Source organism: Mus musculus, chromosome X (assembly GCF_000001635.26).
Source record: "Mus musculus strain C57BL/6J chromosome X, GRCm38.p6 C57BL/6J".
Lineage (NCBI taxonomy): Eukaryota > Metazoa > Chordata > Mammalia > Rodentia > Muridae > Mus > Mus musculus.
Window position 1 is genome coordinate 37,466,199 of NC_000086.7, and position 21,639 is coordinate 37,487,837.

General features: G+C 42.1%; 2 protein-coding genes across 4 annotated transcripts; both read left to right on the forward strand.

The window, feature by feature from the left end:
* The first annotated feature begins 3,669 nt into the window (after positions 1-3,669).
* Rhox3c (reproductive homeobox 3C) lies at positions 3,670-7,763 on the forward strand. The gene is made up of 4 exons (NM_001102457.4): positions 3,670-3,850; positions 4,101-4,470; positions 6,340-6,385; positions 7,531-7,763. The coding sequence occupies exons 1-4, from the start codon at positions 3,670-3,672 to the stop codon at positions 7,579-7,581; spliced, it is 648 nt and encodes a 215-aa protein (NP_001095927.3). The 3' UTR covers positions 7,582-7,763.
* Positions 7,764-14,138: 6,375 nt separating this feature from the next.
* Rhox4c (reproductive homeobox 4C) lies at positions 14,139-18,926 on the forward strand. Of its 3 annotated transcripts, none has more exons than NM_001039689.1 (4): positions 14,139-14,353; positions 14,547-14,952; positions 17,372-17,417; positions 18,691-18,926. In NM_001039689.1, exons 1-4 carry the CDS (start codon positions 14,287-14,289, stop codon positions 18,787-18,789), a joined length of 618 nt encoding a protein of 205 aa, NP_001034778.1. In that variant the 5' UTR covers positions 14,139-14,286; the 3' UTR covers positions 18,790-18,926. The 3 variants fall into 3 exon arrangements, with proteins under 3 accessions (NP_001034778.1, XP_017174028.1, XP_006541573.1); XM_017318539.2 differs by having other exon boundaries at positions 14,184-14,353; positions 17,375-17,417; XM_006541510.3 differs by lacking the exon at positions 17,372-17,417 and having other exon boundaries at positions 14,186-14,353; positions 18,691-18,752.
* Positions 18,927-21,639: the final 2,713 nt, after the last annotated feature.

A 21,639-nucleotide genomic window follows, 5' to 3' on the forward strand; every position in this document is an offset into this window, starting at 1 on the left:
GTTGGGTCTTGTTTGTGTAGCCAGTTTGTTAGTCTATGTCTTTTTATTGGGGAGTTGAGACCATTGATGTTAAGAGATATTAAGGAAAAGTAATTGTTGCTTCCTGTTATTTTTGTCTTTAAAGTTGGCATTCTGTTCTTGTGGCTGTCTTCTTTTAGGTTTGTTGAGGGATTACCTTCTTGTTTTTTCTAGGGCATTGTTCCCGTTCTTGTATTGGTTTTTTTTCTGTTATTAACCTTTGAAGGGCTGGATTCGTGGAGAGATAATGTGTGAATTTGGTTTTGTCGTGGAATACTTTGGTTTCTCCATCTATGGTAATTGAGAGTTTGGCTGGGTATAGTAGCCTGGGCTGGAATTTGTGTTCTCTTAGTGTCTGTATAACATCTGTCCAGGCTCTTCTGGCTTTCATAGTCTCTGGTGAAAAATCTGGTGTAATTCTGATAGGCTTGCATTTGTATGTTACTTGACCTTTTTCCCTTACTGCTTTTAGTATTCTATCTTTATTTAGTGCATTTGTTGTTCTGATTATTATGTGTCGGGAGGAATTTCTTTTCTGGTCCAGTCTATTTGGAGTTCTGTAGGCTTCTTGTATGTTCATAGGTATCTCTTTCTTTATATTTGGGAAGTTTTCTTCAATAATTTTGTTGAAGATGTTTGCTGGTCCTTTGAGTTGAAAATCTTCATTCTCATCCACTCCTATTATCCGTAGGTTTGGTCTTCTCATTGTGTCCTGGATTTCCTGGATATTTTGAGTTAGGATCTTCTTGCATTTTCCATTTTCTTTGATTGTTGTGCCGATGTTCTCTATGGAATCTTCTGCACCTGAGATTCTCTCTTCCATCTCTTGTATTCTGTTGCTGATGCTCAAATCTATGGTTCCAGATTTCTTTCCTAGGGTTTCTATCTCCAGTGTTGCCTCACTTTGAGTTTTCTTTATTGTGTCTACTTCCCTTTTTAGGTCTAGTATGGTTTTGTTCATTTCCATCACCTGTTTGTATGTTTTTTTCCTCTTTTTCTGTAAGGACTTCTACCTGTTTGATTGTGTTTTCCTGTTTTTCTTTAAGGACTTGTAACTCTTTAGCAGTGTTCTCCTGTATTTCTTTAAGTGATTTATGAAAGTCCTTCTTGATGTCCTCTACCATCATCATGAGATATGCTTTTAAATCTAGGTCTAGGTTTTCGGGTGTGTTGGGGTGCCCTGGACTGGGTGAAGTGAGAGTGCTGGGTTCTGATGATGGTGAGTGGTCTTGGTTCCTGTTAGTAGGATTCCTACGTTTACCTTTCGCCATCTGGTAATCTCTGGAGTTAGTAGTTATAGTTGACTCTGTTTAGAGATTGTTTTTCTGGTGATTCTGTTACCGTCTCTCAGCAGACCTGGGAGACAGATTCTCTCCTCTGAGTTTCAGTGCTCAGAGCACTCTCTGCTGGCAAGCTCTCTTACAGGGAAGGTGCGCAGATATCTTGTTTTTGGATCTCCTCCTGGTCGAAGAAGAAGGCCCAAAACAGGGCCTTTCTCAGAAGCTGTGTTGCTTTGGCAGTTCCCAGAAGCTGTCAGCTTCTGTGGTGCAGACTCTCACCTGTGCAGACTAAATTCCTAAGTTCCAGGGAGTCCTGGAACCAAGATGGCGACCGCTGCTCCTGAGGCTGAGGCCGCCTCCTGAGCCAGGTGGACACCTCTCCTCTGGTCCGGATGGTGGCCGGCTGTCTGAGGCCCGCCAAGGGTGCTGCCTCAGCGGCTCTGTGCTTCTGCCCGTCCCAGAAGCTGTTCGGTTCTCTGGCGCACCCTCTAACCTGTTCAGGCTAATTTCCTATGTCCCGCGGAGTCCCGGAACCCAGATGGCGACCGCTGCTGCTGAGGCTGAGAACGTGGATGTTCTAACCACAAGCAGCAATATACATATTGTTTACAAACATACAGGGAATATTCTCCACATAGATAATATAATAAGTGAAAACAACACTTGTCAGTAAATTATAAAAATTAAAGCAGGCTCATTCACACTTCATAACTGTAGATGACAGAATCATAAACGGAGAAAGAAATGGTGGTCTTTATTTAGAAAGAGTGTCATTTTCTATTTTTAGATGCGGTCATATGTCTCTCTCTGAACACAAACTCACTCTGTACACTAGCATGGCCCTGGCATCTACCTCCTCACAGGACAGCATTACAATGCAGTTCAGAGATCATGTGACTTTAAGCATGCTGGGTAAGGACAATGCAAACTGAGCTACAGCCCTAGCCCTGAAATGTATGTCTTTACTGTTTTGACTAGACTAGGTCTAGAAAAAAAACAATTCTCCTGTGCTTGACACAAGCAATGATGGGATTTAGAGCAAAGAGGGAATAAAAACTAGGAAAGAGACACATGTAGGCTTCGTTGTGAGGTAGTTATCAGAGCTGTGAGGTAAGTCTTACTCAAGGAAAACTGCAGCACCAGGGCTCCAGGATATTCCCACCCTACACTAGGGACAGTGTGGAAATATGATAGTGGTGCAGGGCCTTCTATTTTAAGAGTGAGCAGAACATGTTGGGAAAATGTGGCTGCATTGGGACGAGTCTGAGCACATACCAACACAGGGTCTGCTTGACAGACAGTCCTGGGATAGAGACCCAGGTGTGTGTGTGTGTGTGTGTGTGTGTGTGTGTGTGTGTGTGTGCCTTCGAGACAAATGTGACAAAGCTCAGCACAGGTATGACAAGTCTCATAGCTTTTACCAGTACTTACCAAAACTTGACAGTACTACTAACCCACCCGAATCCCTGCACCACAAGCCCTGATGAAGTTGAGCCCTCTGATCGTTCTTCTGAGCCAGCAGGACCAGCAAGTCTGCCCAAGCTCCTGTAAAGGTAGAGCATGGAAGCACAACAAGCTCTGTGTTAGCTACCATACTCTTTACCTGGTGGCCTGCTTAGAGTTTCAGAGGGTGAATCCACAATCATGATGGCAGGAAGCATGGCAGCAGGTAGGCAGGCATGGCACTAGAGGAGTAGCTGGGAGCTTGTATCTTCTTCACCAACAGGCTCTCAAGAGAGGGGACATGTATTAATTTGGAATGGTGTGGGCCTTTGAAACCTGAAAGCCCACCACTAAGAATAAGCCTCTTCCCACAAAGCCACACCTCCTCTAACAAGGCTATAGCCCCCAATCCTTCCCAAGTACTTCTACCAACTGGAGACCTAGAATTCAAATATATGTGTCTATAGGCAGTCATTCTCATTCAAACCACCACAGGATCTAAGTTCACTTTCTGTGACAGCCCAAAGGAACAGGCCTCCTAGATAATCACATTGATGTAACTTCTTTTCTCTGCCACCTACCAGGGAATCAATGCGGGGCACTAGACCAAGAGGTAGCTCTACAAACATTTTCCTCAAGGACTCCAGAGTTACTGGGAGATATTTTCTTGCTCCCCACAACTTGGCTTCTACAGTTGACCACCATCCCCTCGGTAGGAAGAAAATTCAATAAGGTCAGAGAAGGCAGCTGAGATGCAGCTTCAAAGGTAATTTCTGCATCTCTACTTCCTCGAGGTTTGTGCCCTTCCTTAAAAAATATCCCCACACATCCCAGCACCAAACTCCTCTCACCAGGGCACCTCAGGGTGATCACCTAATGGTCCTCATTATAGCACCTCTGGGTACCTCCCTCACCATAGCAACAGGTGATGAGCATGAAGCCAGAACGTTCCATCTCTAACTGGATACATAGTAATGTGGAACGGGCTGGAAGAAATCTCTTCCAGGTCAACGGTCACCGCTCTGCTCTATTACCGGAACTACCTCAGGATTACCACAGAGCTTCAAGATCAGTCTACGGATGTGAGACTAAAATGGACAGCACCCAAGGTATGGACTGTTACAACATCAAGTATTTGTTCATTAAGGTAGTATATGAGGATGAGGGTACAGGAGATGGTCAGTATGTAGCTGGAATGGTCAGTAGGTAGGTGGAATGGTGATATAACTATCTCCCTGAGAGACATGGAGGTGGCTCGGGAGTCATGACGGGACTGGCGCCATGGGCAGCTGTCATCTCTGCGACTTGCTGCCTACTTTTGGCGGCAAGGTTGACTTTTCTCTATTTTCCCACCTCCAGGTACCAAGGTTTTGCCGGCTGAAGAGGCAAGAAATGAGGAAGATGGAGGACAGGTGGAGTCGGCATTGGGAGCCACAGCCGCAAGGGGTAGAGGAAAAGAAGCATTAAATGGAGAGAGTCCCGCCGCTGCTGGCACTGCAGGCCTTGTAGAGGAAGACAGGAACAAGGAAGATGGTGGCACCAAGGGAGGTGAGAAGAATGAGCAGGAAGTGAGGGAGCAGATTCCTGAGCATGTTGAAGGAGAGAGTGACCAGGCTGAAGCACCAAGGCAGGTGCCACGACGTCGATTGCACCATAGATTCACCCAGTGGCAGCTGGACGAACTGGAGAGAATTTTCCGGATGAATTATTTTCTCAGTCTAGAAGCAAGGTGAGGAGATTGCCTGGCCTTTTCTCCTACTTGATGGGAGCAAGTGCTGGTCCGATGTGACCATTAACCTCCTCCCTGCTCCCCCACAGAGCCTCGTTTTTGAATTTATATTTTAAATACAGACCTTCATTTATTTGGTGGGGGTGGGCATGTGGCGGGTCGGTGGATTTGCATGTGTGTGAGTATATGCACCACCTGGCACATGAGGAGGCAAGAGGACACTTACAGCGTTCAGTTTTATAATCCATCATGTGGGTCCAAGACATCAAACTGAGAACATCAGGGCTATCCGGAAAGCACAGGGACCCACTTAGCCATCTTGTCAGTCCCCACAAACTCTTGCCTCTTGAAATCCTAATCACCTGGGAAATTCAGACTGCCAGATCCAGTGTCCTCCACTATGGTTCCGAGGTAGGGGTAAGAGTCATACAAAATGACCTTGAAGGTATTTTCATACAGTATTCACATGAGTCCAAGTACAAAACTTCAGTCCATGTCTCCTACAGTAGTTAGGTTCTTTTTAAAGAGATATGCAAGGCTGAGCTATGTTTGCCATACTACAGAGGGGTATCCTGCTGTTCTTAACGTTTTTGATATATCTGTACATCATGTATTTTTCCTTTAAGTGTTTTATAATTAGAAACTCACTGACAAATTTCTCTCCTTACCGACCACCTCCAAGATCTCTCTAGGAATCCCTTCCTGGTCTGGCACTCACATTATAGCAGCAGACTGATCTCAAACTCACAGAGATCCTCCCACCTTTGCCTCTCAAGTGCTGGGAAAAGCTCCACCAAGCCTGGCTCCCAACATTCTCCTAGTTTTTTTGGCTTTGCTTCCCCCCACCTCAAGCTGCCCACAGTAAATGGTCCACAAAACCAGGACTTAATATTGAGCATGTGTAAGAGCTTTTGTGCTGAGATCTAAGGCATGTTCAGCTTAGCTGGGTTTCCCTTTCTGTTTATTCTTGTCTGCTCACTCCGTAGTCCAGGCTCACCTGGAACTCACAGGGACCCATTGTCTGAATTTCCATCCTCCCTCATTCTCGGAATCCAAGAAGCGATTGCCAGTACTATGGAGGGTTGTTGTTCTTGTTCCTTGATTGTTTTGTGGATTTGTTTGATTGTTTCTTTTCTGTCTGAAGTGCTTTTGATATTTTCTTGCCCAAGGCTTGTGAGATTATGGTTCAGTGGGTAAAAGTACTTGCCACCAACCTGGAGAACCAGAGTTAGTCCCCAGTATCCACATCCATATGATAGAAAAAGGAAACTAACTTCCAGTAGGTGCCCTCAACATCTAAATGTTCACTAGGGCATAGGAGTGTGTGCGTATGTGTATACACACCCCCAAAGAGTAATTCAAAGAAATGTAACATTTCATTTCCCCCAACACTCTGTACATTGGAAGTCCTCTTATACTAATGGCACATTAGAAATTTTCCTGTCCTCCCTATTAATCCATCTTCTTTTGAGTTTAAACTTCTGTCCTGACAAAGGGCCTCTCACAGCATTCCTGTGTGAATTTGCTTTGCAACTATTGCTCTGTTTGCTTTTCTCTTGTTTTTAGAGGCAGGGTCTCATACACCACCACAGAGAGTATTGACAGCATTTCCTTAAGGTTGTTGACGCCTGTGTTGTGGCTTTTAATAATGCTTTCTAGGGGCATGCATGGATGCTCATGTGTATGAACGGTCCATTAATAATAAATAAAATTACATATAGAATTTGTTTAAATCTTCAAATCCTTCCAGATAAATGTCAAAGAAGTTGGGGAATGAGACCAACATTTTAAAGCAAATATATAAGATGATTCACATTTTTTTCTTTCATGTATATCGGTAAATAGTGAACATCTATCATTTTACTCTAGAAAACAACTGGCCCGATGGATGGGTGTGAATGAAGCCATAGTGAAGGTCAGTAAACCAAAGAAAGACCTTTGGCAGGACAGCCAGTTTACAACTTGCTTTATGTCTTGGCCGCATTCATCTTATCCATGAAATTTTTAACATAAAACTGTTTCAGAGTATTTTTCAAGATTGTTTTATTTTTACTATATGTATGTCTCTGTGTATAAAATATGTGGCCAAGTGCCAAAAAATCCAGAGGAGATCATTTATTCCCTGACGCTGGATTTACAAAATCCAGAGGAGGACACTTATTCCCTGAAGCTAGATTTAGAGGTCATCTTGATGCACCCAGCTCAGACACTGGGAAGCAAACTCTGGCCCATGTGCAGGAGCAGCAAGGACTCTTAGCCACTGAGCTGTCTCTGCTGTCTGCACCAAGTTACTTTTCAGCTCTAAGGTCTTTGTGAGTAGACATGGAATAAGGAAGCCTCACCATGCACAAAGGGCATATTTCAAAATGGAACGTGACTTCCTAAACAAATAAAGAAGAGCACTGAACAACTTTCATTTCTTAGACACATACCTATTACACATACATGTACTCTGTAGGTAAATTATAAATACAGATGTCTTAACTTATAACACAGGTATTTAGTAGAGATGATTACATTAATTATGTATACATATACAGACATACATACATAACTATGTGCAATTCCTTGCAATGCTGGTGTTTTAAGGTAGAGTTACTCTGTGACATCATACTGAAGTTAGGAGCTGCACAATCATAATCTATCTCAAATGCTCAAAACCAAACATAAATTTTATCCTTGCAGAAGGAATATTAGTTAGGCCATAGCTGAAAGGCTGAAACCAGCACTCATAAAGCTGGTGAATAGGCTGGTGCATCTGCCTGAAAATGCTGCTCACTTGCAAAAATGTGAATTCAGTAGAGAGGGAAACAAGGTGAGCAACCTTTGAATACTTTTCTGGGACTATTTTGCAGTGCTACTGTGGAAAGCAGTGTCTACAACATTCTAGGCAAGCGCTGAACAGCTTGCTAACCCTTTAGTCCCTCAGAAAATTAGAAAGAAGGGTTAGACACCAGGTTAAAGTAACACTGATATATGAACTTACATGGTATTTTTTTTTCAATTATGGTCCTAAAAGTTTGCTTCTCTGAACCAATTCCTTCTTCTCACTCATTGTAGAGATGGTTTCAGAAGAGGAGAGAACAATACAGGTGGTATAAGAGGCTATAAGGTCTCAGAAGTTCTCCTCCTGCTTCTCAGAACATCTTTCCTGAAGACTGTGGAGGAACCCTGCAGTGCCACTATCGCCAAGGCAACATAGAGAGAGGAATTTTTTTCGTTTCCTAACGATATGTTATTAAACTCTTATATCTGAAGCGATTATATTTCAATAACAATATGAATTTTCAATATAATTGTCCCATGTGCCTTTTGATTTAGTATAATATATATTTATAAGCTCTGTTTTTTCCATATTGTATCTTTTAAAATAGTTCCTGGTAAACACTTACAACTTAAAATTCAAGAACACAACTTTGTTCATGTTCTGGTCACGGTAATTCTGAAACACTCTACCTACATTGATGTGTCAGCAGTATACCAGCTGAAGAATGCTGGCCCTCACCATCAGGATCATGGCCCCCAGTTCAGAGATCAACATGTTCGAACTCAAATAATTTTTCCAGAAGAAGTATGGAATCTCTCATTCAGGAGCCTTTCACGATGAAAAAAAAAAAAAAAACAAAACAAAACTATGAAAAAATCCTGGTGGCTGTGTAGTACAAATTAGAAGTCCCTGCTGCTCTGTAAGATTATGAGGAGAACATCTCCTAGCTGCTCTTTTCCTTCTATCACCATAGGCTTAGTAGTAAAGTTGCTTTAGCACAGAAGTCCAATTATCTCCTTGAAATAGTATAGCGTATCAATACATTTTACATCATACCTCAGTACAATAGAGAAATTCTTGTTGTGTTAATTATGTTTATTCTAAATTATAAATCCCTATAAGCAAGTCACTTTGGTGACAATATTCCTGAGAGACTACTTTACATGGACTAAAATAAATCCATTTCATAAAACAACAATCCAAGAACACCGAGTGTACATCACTGTATTCACCCTATGGCACTGTGTGCCTGAGATCTTCCAGAGTCATGGAAGATTCAGAGATGCAAATTTCCCAGAGACCATAGTTGCCAATGTGTTCATTACAGATGCAGAAGCTGACACTCTCCCCATCTTCTGTGGGGCTGGAATTCATGATTAGATGCCCTGTCAAACTCAGACCCCAGCTGCTTGCACCTTCTGCCATGCTGTACCCCTCACTCCTCATCCTGGAAATACGGGCTGGTCATTCACAGAGATGCAAGAGAGGCATCTTTCACTTAAGGGAGCCGAGAGAGGCATGGGATGATGTTTTCTCTCAGGACCTAGAGTACATAGATAAAATATAAGAAGCCAGCAGAAAGCCTCAATTTCAAAATTGATTTTTGTGATAAGTACAAAGGATGTATTTTCATAGATCGTTTCTGGAGTTCTTACTAGAAAACAAGAACCAGAAACAACAAATTGAGCTGGAAAAGAAACTCTGCAGGGTGCATCAAAGCCAAAAGAGAATAAAAGGAATTCTCATATAAAGAGGAAAAAGTCCATTAGAACAACACCAGAGTCCTCAGTGGAAACTCGGAAATCCTGAAGACCCTGGCGCAATGTTCTAAAGGATGGCAACTGCCAGTCTAGACTACTATACCCAGCAAAACTATACACCAAAATTGTAAAAGAAAGAAAAAAGGTCTTGTTACATGCATGGTAGAATTCATGTACACCAAACCAGCTCTACAGAGAATATTGGAGGCAAAATGTCAGAATGAGGAGAAAAAATGAGCATATCAATTGACTCTATACAGTGAACAGGTGAAGCTATGGTTACTGAAACACAAAATGGGACCACACACACACACACAAAACAAAGAAGAACAATAAAACTGCTGCAAACAACACACACATTTCAATAACACCTTTAACGATTCATAGCCTTAACTACTCCACAAAAAGACACAATTTGGATGAACAAATTAAGAAAGAAACTCTAACTTTTGCTGTCTAAAAGAAACTCTTCTTATCTTGAAGGACAGTGAAAGGTTGTGTGGAAAAATATTCCAAGCAAATGGGACCAGGAAACAAGAACATGGTCCTATCCTAATATCTGAGCAAAAATCCCCTTGCCTTCCAACTAAAATTGATCATAAACAATAAGGGAGAACACTTTATTCTAAGCGAAAGACACTAAACACATACACTCACACACACATGGATAAATACAAACATGTAAACACTCATATACACACACTCACACTCCACCTTACACACTCAGTTAAAGTCACACATGCACTCACACTAACACCCAAAACACAATAACACAACACACACTCACTCCCACAACTCTCTTTCATGCACACTCATATACATGCACACACTCACACATTCACACATACTCACACACCTAACCATTATACCACACTTAGTAGAGATACACACCCATACAGAAATACAGTAATTCAGTCACAAAAGAACACACATGGCATGCACTCACTGATAAGTGGATATTAGCCCAAATGTTCAGAATATCCAAGATTCAATTCACAGACCATATGAAGCCCAAAAAGAAGTAAGACCAAACTGTGGATGCTTTACTACTTCTTAGAAGGCTGAACAAAATATTCACAGGAGCAAATATGGAGAGAAAGTATGGAGCAGAGAGTGAAAAAAGGCCACCCAGAGACTGTACTACCTAGGGATCCATCCCATATATAGCTACCAAATCCAGACGCTACTGTAGATGCTGGGAAGTGCTTGCTGATGGAAGCCTGATATGGCTGCCTCCCGAGACGCTCTGCCAAAGCCTGACAAATACAGAGGTGGGTGCTCACAACCAACCATTGGACTGAGCACAGGGTTCTCCGATGGAGGAGTTGGAGAAGGGAATGAAGGAGCTGAGGGGCTTTGCAGCCCCATGAAGGGAGCAACAGTGTTAACTGGCCAGATCCCCTGGATTTCCAAGGGACTGGACCACCAATGAAAGAATACACATGGAGGCGCCCATGGTACTGGCCACATATGTGGCAGAGGATGGCCTGATGAGACATCAGTGGGAGGAGAGGCCCTTGGGACTTAGGGTGTAAAAAAAGAATTACAGAGTGTGATGAATTGTGCCAGAAGAAGATAAATATGTGGACAACATTATATAGTTAAATTAGTATTACCTATAGTATATATTACATTTTATAGTAATATTTTATATTAATATAATGTATTTACATTAATGTTTTATAGCAAAATATTATATTATATATTTATATTCATATCATAAATTGTTATACATTATTAACATAATGTATAACAATTATTTTTATCAATATTTAGAGTCTATATGAAAAGTAGTACAAGAGAATACTTTTGCTAGTGTAAGTTACAGGAGAGAACTTTTTTCTCTTTTCTCTTTTCCCCTCTTTTTATTAAAAATAGGGCTTTTGTCATACAATGTATCCTGATTACAGTTGCCTTACCCTTCCCTCTCCACTCCTTCCAGTACCTCCCTCTTCCCCTTTCATCCTGGTCTAACCCTATTTTCTTTCTGAGGAAGGAATAGGCTTCTGATAGATAACAACAAAACATAACAAATGTATACATATATTGTAATAGAACAAACACCATCATATGAAAAGTAAACAATCAAACCAACAGAAGGAGAAGAGAAAAATCAGAGAACACACACCTAGCACATGGTAGCTCACAATCATCTGTGACTCCAGTCCCAGGGAATCCTCAGCCCTCCTCTGGACTGCTCAGGAACTGCACACATGTAGTGCAGAGCCATTCATGCAGAAGAAAGCTGTGTGTGTGCATGTGTGGGGGTGTGTGTGTTCTGTAATATATATAAAATGAAAGTATCTTAAAAGAAAAATCTGCCAGAAAATGAAATATTAAAAATGCAGAAACAGACAAGTAAATTTCAAAGAAATGTACCATGACCTTAATACCAGGCAAGACTAAATTCTGGGTAAAGACTTCAGTGAATTAAAAATTGCTTCAAAATCATGTAGACTGAGATCAAAATGGAGAGGTAGTATTTCACTTCCTACATCATCAGTTTCTCTTTATGGTGATTGCCCAAGGGATATGTATGCATGTGTTGGTGTGGTGTGTCCATGTATGCTTGTGCACTCGAAGTCAGATGCCTATGTCAGGTGTCTTTGTCAACTGCACTCTGGTTTTGTTTGTTTTTCTTTTTTGTTTATTTTTTTCATTAATTTATATTATTCACTTTATATCATGATAACTGCCCCATCTCCTCCAGGTACCTTCCAAGCAGGACATCTGCTACATATATATGGGGGTTTAAGTCCCGCCGGTGTATACACTTTGGTTGGTGGTTCATTTTCTGAGAGCTCCCAAGAGTGACTTGATCCTGTTGGTCCAACTATGGAGTTCGTAGCCACTCCAGGTCCCTCACTCCTTCTAAAAACTCTTCAATAAGACATCCAACAAATTCGATCACTGAACATCTCAGGACATCCCATGACTCCCGGGAACTTTGAATCTTCACCTGACACCCGGCTTCATCAGCCCTGGGTTTGGAGATGTCTCCCGCAACTGCATTGCCTGAACTTTTTACATGATGTTGAGAATTAAAGGGAAAAATGCTTGCAAGCCAAATACAGGCATATATTTAAAAAATCAATAAAGTGGCAGGATACAAAACCAAGTTACAAAATCCAGTTGCCCTTGTCTACACTAACAATTAGACATAGTGACAAGAGAGATCATGGATTCATTCCTACATATACATGTGTCAAAGAAAAAAAATGTCATGCTGCAGAGATGGCTCAGTCGTTATGAGCACAGATTGCTCTTGCAGAGGTATTGATTCCCAGCAACCACATGGTGGCTCACAACCATCTGTAATGGGGTCCAATGCCCTTGTGTGTGTGTGTGTGGGGGGGTGTCTGAAGACAGCCACAGTGTACCCAAACAAAGTAAAATCTGACAGACCACTAAAATCAAGATAGCAAATGACCCAATTAAAAAAAAAAAAGAAAGAGGGTCTATGGATCTGAACACAGAGGTCTTAGGATAGAAAATAAAAAACGATTAAAGTAAAAAACCAAATCTAATGTGTTCAACACCCTTAGCAATTAGAAAAGTTCAAATGAAAACTACTTTTAAATTCATCTTCCCCCAATCCACAATGGTTAAACTCAGGAAACCTGTGAAGCACAAATGCTGGCAATTATGTGGGAAAAGGGAACCTTTGTTCACTGGAGGTGTGGCCACAAGCTGATGTCATCACTCTGAAAATCAGTGTGGAGAACCTTCAAGATACTGAAATTACATACAGAGTGGTTCCAGGACTTCCAGGGGCTACAGAGAGAAACCTAGTCTTGAAATAAAAACCAAAAACAAAGAAACAAACAAACAAAATGCAAAAGGAAAAAAAAAAAGAAAAGAGAAGAAAAGAGAAGAAAAAAAGAAATGACTGTTACGGATTTGCCAAGGAGAACATTATGTCTGTTAGGCAAGGATTCTATGTAGCAAGCTGTATTTTTCAACACAAAAATTGATATCTCTATAATCTTGACCAGAACTATACATAAAAAAAAAATATCCAGGTTCTGTGCACCCTGAAACCATAGTAGTTTCAGGCTACACAACAAAGAACAAACAGGGCCAGAAACATGTATGTGTAAGTTTGGTTTTAGAAAGGTCCAGAATATTGAGGTATGTCTTTTGGGTGGAGAAGAACCCCTCCTCTGGCATCAAGACCCCAGAATATTCCCACCCTAGAAAAACAACCACCTGGAGATGGCCTAGTTCCTAGGGGCTATTCCTAGTCTCTGAGTGGCCAGAGCCTGTTGTAAAATGTTTGCTCCTAAAGACCAGTTTGACCACATGCCTGCAGAGGGGCTGCTTATCTGACAGTATCTGGATAGAGACTGGCGCCTGCTCTCGACCCTTTGACCTTCCAGCGAACACATTAGGAAGGCCCATTCAAGAGAAATGCAGGGAACCTTAGCAAGGTATGGCGATTTACTCAGTCCTTCACAGTTTTAACCAGTCTGTCCAGGACTAATAACCCCCCATCCTCACCCAAGCTCCTGAAAAGGCACACCATGGACACATGGCAGACTCTAACTGAGCTTTCTGTGAACACTCAAAGGAAGAGACCTGGTGGATCACCTTCTCCGTTTAATTTCTCTTCTCTATCAAGTAACAGGCCGCTAGTATAAACTACTAGGCCTAGAGGAAAGACACTCTGTGTTTTGAGAGGAGGTGGTCTCACTGTGGTTCTGGTTTTCTGAAAATCACCATGTAAACAAGCCTGGCCTGAAACTCAGAATCCACTTCATTCTTTCCCCTGAACGCTGGGATGAATGTCGTGAAAAGACACCCCCAACTAAACAAGAGGTATTCTAAAAACACTTGTGTATTGTCTCCAGAGCTTTTCTTCTTCAGTACGAGTCCTTTGGCACAGTTGAACGTAGACAGTAATTTATCCAACTGCGAGGTGGGTCGCCATGTGTGCATCCATACCAGCTTGAGTACCATGCGGTCCCTGCAATGATATCCTGCTCCTTGCAGCACAAACCTGTTTTGTTTCGCACCTGATGCTCAACCCATAGCTGCAGGAGATCAAATGGAGGTCAGGATAGCTCACCTATGATTGGACACTTGGTAACCTGCACTACCGCCCCCAAGGGCTATGAGAGAATCTCTTCCTGGTTGCAAAGGTTAGCTTTCAGCTTTCGGCTTTCGGCTTTCGGCTTTCGGCTTTCGGCTTTCGGCTTTTGCCTTTCGGCTTTTGCCTTTCAGCTTTCAAAACCTCAGGAGCTCCGACTCAGAATCTGCTGGGGAAAGCTGCAGGGAAGCCCTCAGGACATGGAGCATCAAAACACCAACTACCTACTTCATGAGGGACTTGGCAAGGACAAGGAAAAGTTGAATGGTGAGTGCCTTCTGGGAATGGTGGATTGTCCACATCCATGAGAGGAGGAATGTGTCCCACAGAGGTGACTTGATAGTTGCAGTGCCCTGAAGCATTTCCTGAGATTTAACAGCACCTCAGCACCAGCCTAGGCCCTGATGCCTGTTTGTTTGTTTGTTTGTTTGTTTGTCTTGTTTTGTTTCCCCACATACAGGTGGGAAGACACAGGCAGTCTTACCACTGGATGGAGAGGGAAGAAATGAGGGAGAGAGTGTACTGGGCCAGTCCGGAGCCGCAGCAGTGGAAGGGGACAAAGCAGAAGAATTAAGTGGAGAAGGTGGGCCTGCTGCTGGTGATGCAGACCTCATGGATAACAGCAACCAAGAGGACCAGGACACCAGTGGCAGTGCCCAGGAGGAGGAGAAGCTGCCAGAGGAGCCAGTTCTCAAGGATGCTGTGGTCATAGACAAAGTGCAGCCTATTCCAGTGCTGGTATCTGGTGTGCGGCCTAAGTCAGTGTGGGTACAGCAGCGTAGCTTACACTACAATTTCCAATGGTGGCAGCTGCAGGAGCTGGAGCGCATTTTCCAGCAGAATCACTTCATCCGTGCAGAGGAAAGGTAAGCAGATTCTTGTTTCCTGGGAGCACAGAGCAGTCCATAGTGGCTGTCGGGTCCTTCAACTGCTACCCCCTTAAAACTGCACATTCTCTCTGTATTTGTTGATTTGTCTATGACAGTGCGCGTGTGTTCATGTGGGTGTAGAGTACAGCTTGTGTTAGGCTGTTCTCTCCTTGCACCTAGTGAGTCTCTGTGTCAAATGTAGGCCATCAGTCACTTCCTTCACCTTCACCTTTGTCTCTATCTTTACCTTCTTCACCTTAATCTTCTGGGCTATTTCCTCAGCTGGCCTCTTACCCTAAATTAAAGCCACTTCCAAAATCAAGGCTGCCAGAATCCTGCATCCTGCAGTAGTGTGGTAGGGTAGTGTGCTGGGGTAGGTGGGAGACTTGTGCAAATGGTTGTTCTGGATACTTTGATATCCACTTAAGACAAGCTAGAGTTCTCAGAGAGGAGGGATTCTCAGTTGAGAACAAGTTTCCATAAGAACAGGCTCTGTGATGAGCGTCACAGTATAAGTGATGGGACCTCAACAGTTAGGAGCAATAGCTGCTCTTCCAGAGGAGTCAGACTTAAACCCCAGCACCCAGGTGGCAGGTCGCAATGGTCTGTAACTGCAGTTCCAGAGGATCTGGCACCCTCACATACGCATGCCTGCAGGCCAAACATCAATGCCAATAAAATAAGGAACATATATGTTTTTTAAGACCAGGTGATAGAAGTCTTTAGGGTACTTTCATGATTGTTGGTTAAAGTGAGAGGGCCCAGCCTCTTGTGGGTGAGGCCACCCCTGGGCTGATGGTCCTGGATTCTATAAGAAAGGAGACTGAGCAAGTCATGGGGAGCAAGCAGCATCCCTCCATGGCCTCTGCATCAGCTCCTGCCTCCAGGCTCCTATCCTACTTCTGTTCCTATTCTTAGTGTTAGCGAAATATGGAACTGTGAGCAAAATAAACTTTGTCCTCTCCAACTTCCTTTAGGTCAGGGAGTTTCATCGAAACAATTGTAACTCTGTTTAAGACAATGAGGATGAAGGTATTTTCAGATAGTATTTAAATGTATCAGCGGAAAACTTCAGGCTATGTATTCTCTATAAGCAGGGCCCTACTTAAAGTGTGAAATGTCGAGTGGTTAGAATAAGAGCAACTTCGTAAATCTGTATATCATGTGTTTGACTTTAAGTTCCTTTGTTTGTTTGTTTGTTTGTTTGTTTTACTTATGAGTGCATTATCTCTTCAGGGTCTCCCTAAATATATTTGTGTGTATATATATATATATATATATGTGTGTGTGTGTGTGTGTGTGTGTGTGTGTATCTCGCTGGCTGCCATGGAACTTATACAGCTCAAGTGGTGGTGCAAGCCTTTAATACCAGCACTCGGGAGGTAGAAGCAGGGGGATTTCTGAGTTCAAGGCCAGTCTGGTCTACAAAGTGAGTTCCAGGACAGCCCCGTGTGCACAGAGAAACCCTATCTCAAAAAAACCAAAAAAAAAAAAAAAAAAGAAAAAAGAAAAGAAAAGAAAAGAAAAGGAAAGGAAAGGAAAGAAAAGAAAAGGAAGTCATAAAATTCTCTGCCTGTGTTTGACTTCCAAGGGCTTTCATTAAATACAAAAACCACAGAACCTGGTGACACCTTTCCCTTAGTTACAGGGTTTTTTGTTTTTTCATACATTTTGTTTCCCTTTCCATAAAAAAATGGTCTGTAAACCAAGATTCAATACTCGGCAGGATGGCATCTTCCAGTAACCCTGGTGCTATGAATGCCAAGCCTGCACAGGGGTGGCTTTCCTTCTCAGTTTGGGCTACTGTCTTAGTTCCTTTCCTCTTGCTGTTATAAGATGCCATGACCAAGACACCTTATTAAAACAGAGTTTTGGGAGAGTTCCTGAATATCACAGCGGGGAGCATGGCAGCAGGCAGGCAGGAACAGGCACTAGCTAAGATCTTGAGATACAACCACAGGCAATGATAGAATCTCATGAGTTTTGAAAGTTCAAAGCCTACCCTTCCTCCAACAAGATCTCAAGTTTCATTTCCTTCGAAACAGTTTTACCAACTGGGGATTTTATTCAATACAATAAGCGTTCAAACATGTGAGTCTGTGGGAGAGTGATATTCTCACAGTGTCAACGTGAAACATTATCTGAAAACATTATTTTATAAAAGCACTATGCACAATCCTGGCTGTCCTGGAACTCACTCTGTAGAACAGGCTGACCTGGAAGTCACAGAGATCCACCTGCCTCTGCTTCCTAACAGCTGGGACCAAAATCCCAGTGGAATTTAATTAAGTTTCAAAAATCTTCAAGGTGAATGTGTCAGATAGTGGAGGGTGGATAAATACTTAGAGAAGTATTTATAAAACATTTCATTTCTTTCAAAATGCCCAATACTTAATATCTGCCATTTTTCCCCCAGAAGACATCTGGCAAGATGGATAGGTGTGAGTGAAACCAGAGTTAAGGTAAGGAGAAGAAGACAATTTGACAGGAGAGCCATTCTAGAACTTGATTCTTATCTTGGATACTTTTATCCTATACACAAAGTGGTGGTGGTAGTGGTGGTGTTTGAAGTGTTACATTTCAAAATGACATTTTTTAAATCTTTTGTATAATTTTCATTCACGTGTATAGATTTGCCTGTGTGTGCATGTAGCATGTGTGCAGGTGTTCTCAGAGAGAGAAGAGGATATCAGCTTTCCTGAATTTAGGAGTGGTTATGCATGGGCTAGGAACCAAACTTGGTTCTTCCCCTACAAGAGCATCAAGTGCTCTTAACTCTTCTCTACAGCCTCCTTATAATGACTTTTGAGCCTTATGTTCTTTCTGAGTATAAAATTGAATAAGAAACCCCACCAACTTGAAATGGCTCATTTTAACACAGAACATAGCTTCTCAAAGGAACACAGAACACATACACACAGATCAGATATGCATGTATCTTGCATATAAACCACAAATATATGTTGTACCATATAATCTTTATGCATTAATACTTGTATTAATAAAATTGATATTCAAACTCAAATATATACATATATATGAAATTCTTTGGAACATTGATATCTTCAGGATATCAATTATGAGACATCCCACTGGGGTTATGAAATATAAATTATTTAAATAAGAATCATATTACTGGAGATAACCCTGATCTTAAACAATTGAAATAGTGAAAACTAAGCATAAATTCTAACCTTATAGGAGCAATTTGAGTGCACCACAAACGGTTAGTTCTCAGGCAGAGCCGGGCACTCAGAAAGCTGTTGTAAACTTGGTTAAGCAGAGACCGTGGGCATGGGGAAATCATAGAGTCCAGTCCTCCTGCTGTTTGGAGGTGCCTAGTGAAGCAATGCAGATACGGACACCTGTCATGATAACTCTCAGGATCATGCTGCTGCATCTGCCCGAAAGTGCTGATAAGTATCTGCAGAGGGCTCTATAGTAGAGACAGAAACCTGGTGTGCAATGTTTGGTCCGCTGTCCGGGAACTATTTTGCACTTCAAAGGCCACACAATTGGGGCTCCCACATTCTAGGCAAGCCATGCACTCTGTACCAGGTCTTCAGGTCCTCATAGAATTACAGCAGTGAGATGCCAGGGTCTTCTGAGCACGATAATTTTAATATAAATTCTATTGATGTAAAGTATAGAGGGCAACTACTATTACATGATGTGGTTTCTGATTTATAATCGTGAAAATAATACAGAACAAATCCCTGTTCCCTCTCATGGTAGAGATGGTTTAAGAAGAGGAGAGAGCACTTCAGAAGAGGACAAAGTCAGTTAGGAATGAATGACGATGCCCCTGTGGGGTCCCACTCTACCTTTCTCTGAAGATGGCACAGGAGGCCTGGTGTACCACCCTTGACCAGGAGCCACGTGCAGACACCTGCTGTCTTCCACCAGCATGTTATTGCAACTCTATTCCCTAAGCATTTGTATGTGAAATAAATAGATTCTCAGTTTCTTTGGCTCATGTGTCTTTTTAATTAGTATGGTAGATGTGGCCCTAATCAAGGAAATGCCATTTAAAGAGGGCAACAAGGTCTCCTTCTGTGAGTTGATGTTACTGTGGGACCATCAGAAGCTGTTTAATATTACAGAAGGTTGTCACATGTCACAGTGAGTGTGCATTGACCCATACATTGTTTTTGTCCTCCTAACATAATTTTCTCACCAGATGAGCTGGCACTTTTAAAGGGATAGGTCTAAATTATACAGGCCTCAAGATTTCAGAAACACAATAATTCTTAAAATAGGTTCCCACACTTGTAATTTCTTAAACAGTGCTTGATGAAAACTAAACACCACTTAAATTCCAAGAAACACCTAATGACCCGTACTACCCTGTCCACCCTCTGGCTCTGGGAAGCAAACATGCAACTGTCATTTCTTAGGGACACCAATGGTGCACGGCACACTGAATAGTAGCTGGATGTCTTTTTACCCTATGTCATAGCACTCCGGTGATTGAATTTGCCCTGCAGTGGAAGTGCCCACCTGGGCAGAGCTGGAAGGACTCAGAAGCTGCTCCATCACACACACACCCCTGCCCCCCACCCTCACCACTCTGCTCAGACTCCTCCCTTCCTCACCTTACATCCTGCACATGCCTCGAGTCCAAATATATCAAGGACCTCAGCACAAGACCTGATACCCTGAACCCAATAGTGGACAAAGTGGCTTGCCATCCTAGCAGAGGAAAGGACTTCTTCAACTGGGTCCTGGTGATGTGGGCAGTAAACTTATCAGTTGACCAATGAGAACTCAGAAAAAGAAAAGCTCGAGCAAAGAGAAGGAGAACATCCTTGTGACAAAGAGACTGCATAAAGAATGGTTGAAAAACCTTTACCAAGTTTACTTCTGTCAAAGTGTTGGTGTGTAGAATATACAAAGAACCTTAAAAACTAAATGGCAGGAAAACATGCACACAGTTAAACATTTCAGCTTGAATTAAACAGGGAGTACTCACCAGGGCCCTGTGTATATGAATTCATCCCCTGTGACTACTTATAAAAGACCTGCACAGAAAAAGGCTAGCCAAAATGCTACTGCGAATAGGAGAAAGCCTTGGGAATGTCCATTCAAATGGTAATAGTGACCATTGACTTCAGCTGGGGGAAGGAGAGTCAGTTAGCTGCCATGTTAACATCATGAGGATGTTATGCATGCTGCAGTAATGGTCTTACATCAGTATACACTAAATAAAGATAGAATATTAAAAGCAGTAAGGGAGAAAGGTCAAGTAACATATAAAGGAAGGCCTATCAGAATTACACCAGACTTTTCACCAGAGACTATGAAAGCCAGAAGAGCCTGGACAGATGTTATACAGACACTAAGAGAACACAAATGCCAGCCCAGGCTACTATACCCGGCTAAACTCTCAATTACCATAGATGGAGAAACCAAAGTATTCCACGACAAAAACAAATTCACACAATATCTTTCCACGAATCCAGCCCTTCAAAGGATAATAACAGAAAAGAAGCAATACAAGGACGGAAATCACGCCCTAGAACAAACAAGAAAGTAATCCCTCAACAAACCAAAAAGAAGACAGCCACAAGAACAGAATGCCAACTCTAACAACAAAAATAAAAGGAAGCAACAATTAGTTTTCCTTAATATCTCTTAATATCAATGGACTCAATTCCCCAATAAAAAGACATAGACTAACAGACTGGCTACACAATCAGGACCCAACATTCTGCTGCTTACAGGAAACCCATCTCAGGGAAAAAGACAGACACTACCTCAGAGTGAAAGGCTGGAAAACAAATTTCCAAGCAAATGGTATGAAGAAACAAGCTGGAGTAGCCATTCTAATATCGGATAAAATCGACTTCCAACCCAAAGTTATCAAAAAAGACAAGGAGGGACACTTCATACTCATCAAAGGTAAAATCCTCCAAGAGGAATTCTCAATTCTGAATATCTACGCTCCAAATGCAAGGGCAGCCACATTCATTAAAGACATTTTAGTAAAGCTCAAAGCACACATTGCACCTCACACAATAATAATGGGAGACTTCAACACACCACTTTCATCAAGGGACAGATCGTGGAAACAGAAACTAAACAGGGACACAGTGAAACTAACAGAAGTTATGAAACAAATGGACCTAACAGATATCTACAGAACATTCTATCCTAAAACAAAAGGATATACCTTCTTCTCAGCACCTCACGGGACCTTCTCCAAAATTGACCATATAATTGGCCACAAAACAGGCCTTAACAGATACAAAAATATTGAAATTGTCCCATGTATCCTATCAGACCACCATGGCCTAAGACTGATCTTCAATAACAACATAAATAATGGAAAGCCAACATTCACGTGGAAACTGAACAACACTCTTCTCAATGATACCTTGGTCAAGGAAGGAATAAAGAAAGAAATTAAAGACTTTTTAGAGTTTAATGAAAATGAAGCCACAACGTACCCAAACCTTTGGGACACAATGAAAGCATTTCTAAGAGGGAAACTCATAGCTCTGAGTGCCTCCAAGAAGAAACGGGAGAGAGCACATACTAGCAGCTTGACAACACATCTAAAAGCTCTAGAAAAAAGGAAGCAAATTCACCCAAGAGGAGTAGACGGCAGGAAATAATCAAACTCAGGGGTGAAAGCAACCAAGTGGAAACAAGAAGAACTATTCAAAGAATTAACCAAACGAG

Bases quoted from the DNA above. Each gene is read 5' to 3' on its own strand.
- Rhox3c (NM_001102457.4), top strand. From the start codon at position 3,670: ATGAGCATGAAGCCAGAACGTTCCATCTCTAACTGGATACATAGTAAT. The intron at 3,851-4,100 runs GTATGGACTGTT...TCCCACCTCCAG, and splicing joins TAAAATGGACAGCACCCAAG to GTACCAAGGTTTTGCCGGCT. The intron at 6,386-7,530 runs GTCAGTAAACCA...CACTCATTGTAG, and splicing joins TGAATGAAGCCATAGTGAAG to AGATGGTTTCAGAAGAGGAG.
- Rhox4c (NM_001039689.1), top strand. From the start codon at position 14,287: ATGGAGCATCAAAACACCAACTACCTACTTCATGAGGGACTTGGCAAG. The intron at 14,354-14,546 runs GTGAGTGCCTTC...CCCCACATACAG, and splicing joins GGACAAGGAAAAGTTGAATG to GTGGGAAGACACAGGCAGTC. The intron at 17,418-18,690 runs GTAAGGAGAAGA...CTCTCATGGTAG, and splicing joins TGAGTGAAACCAGAGTTAAG to AGATGGTTTAAGAAGAGGAG.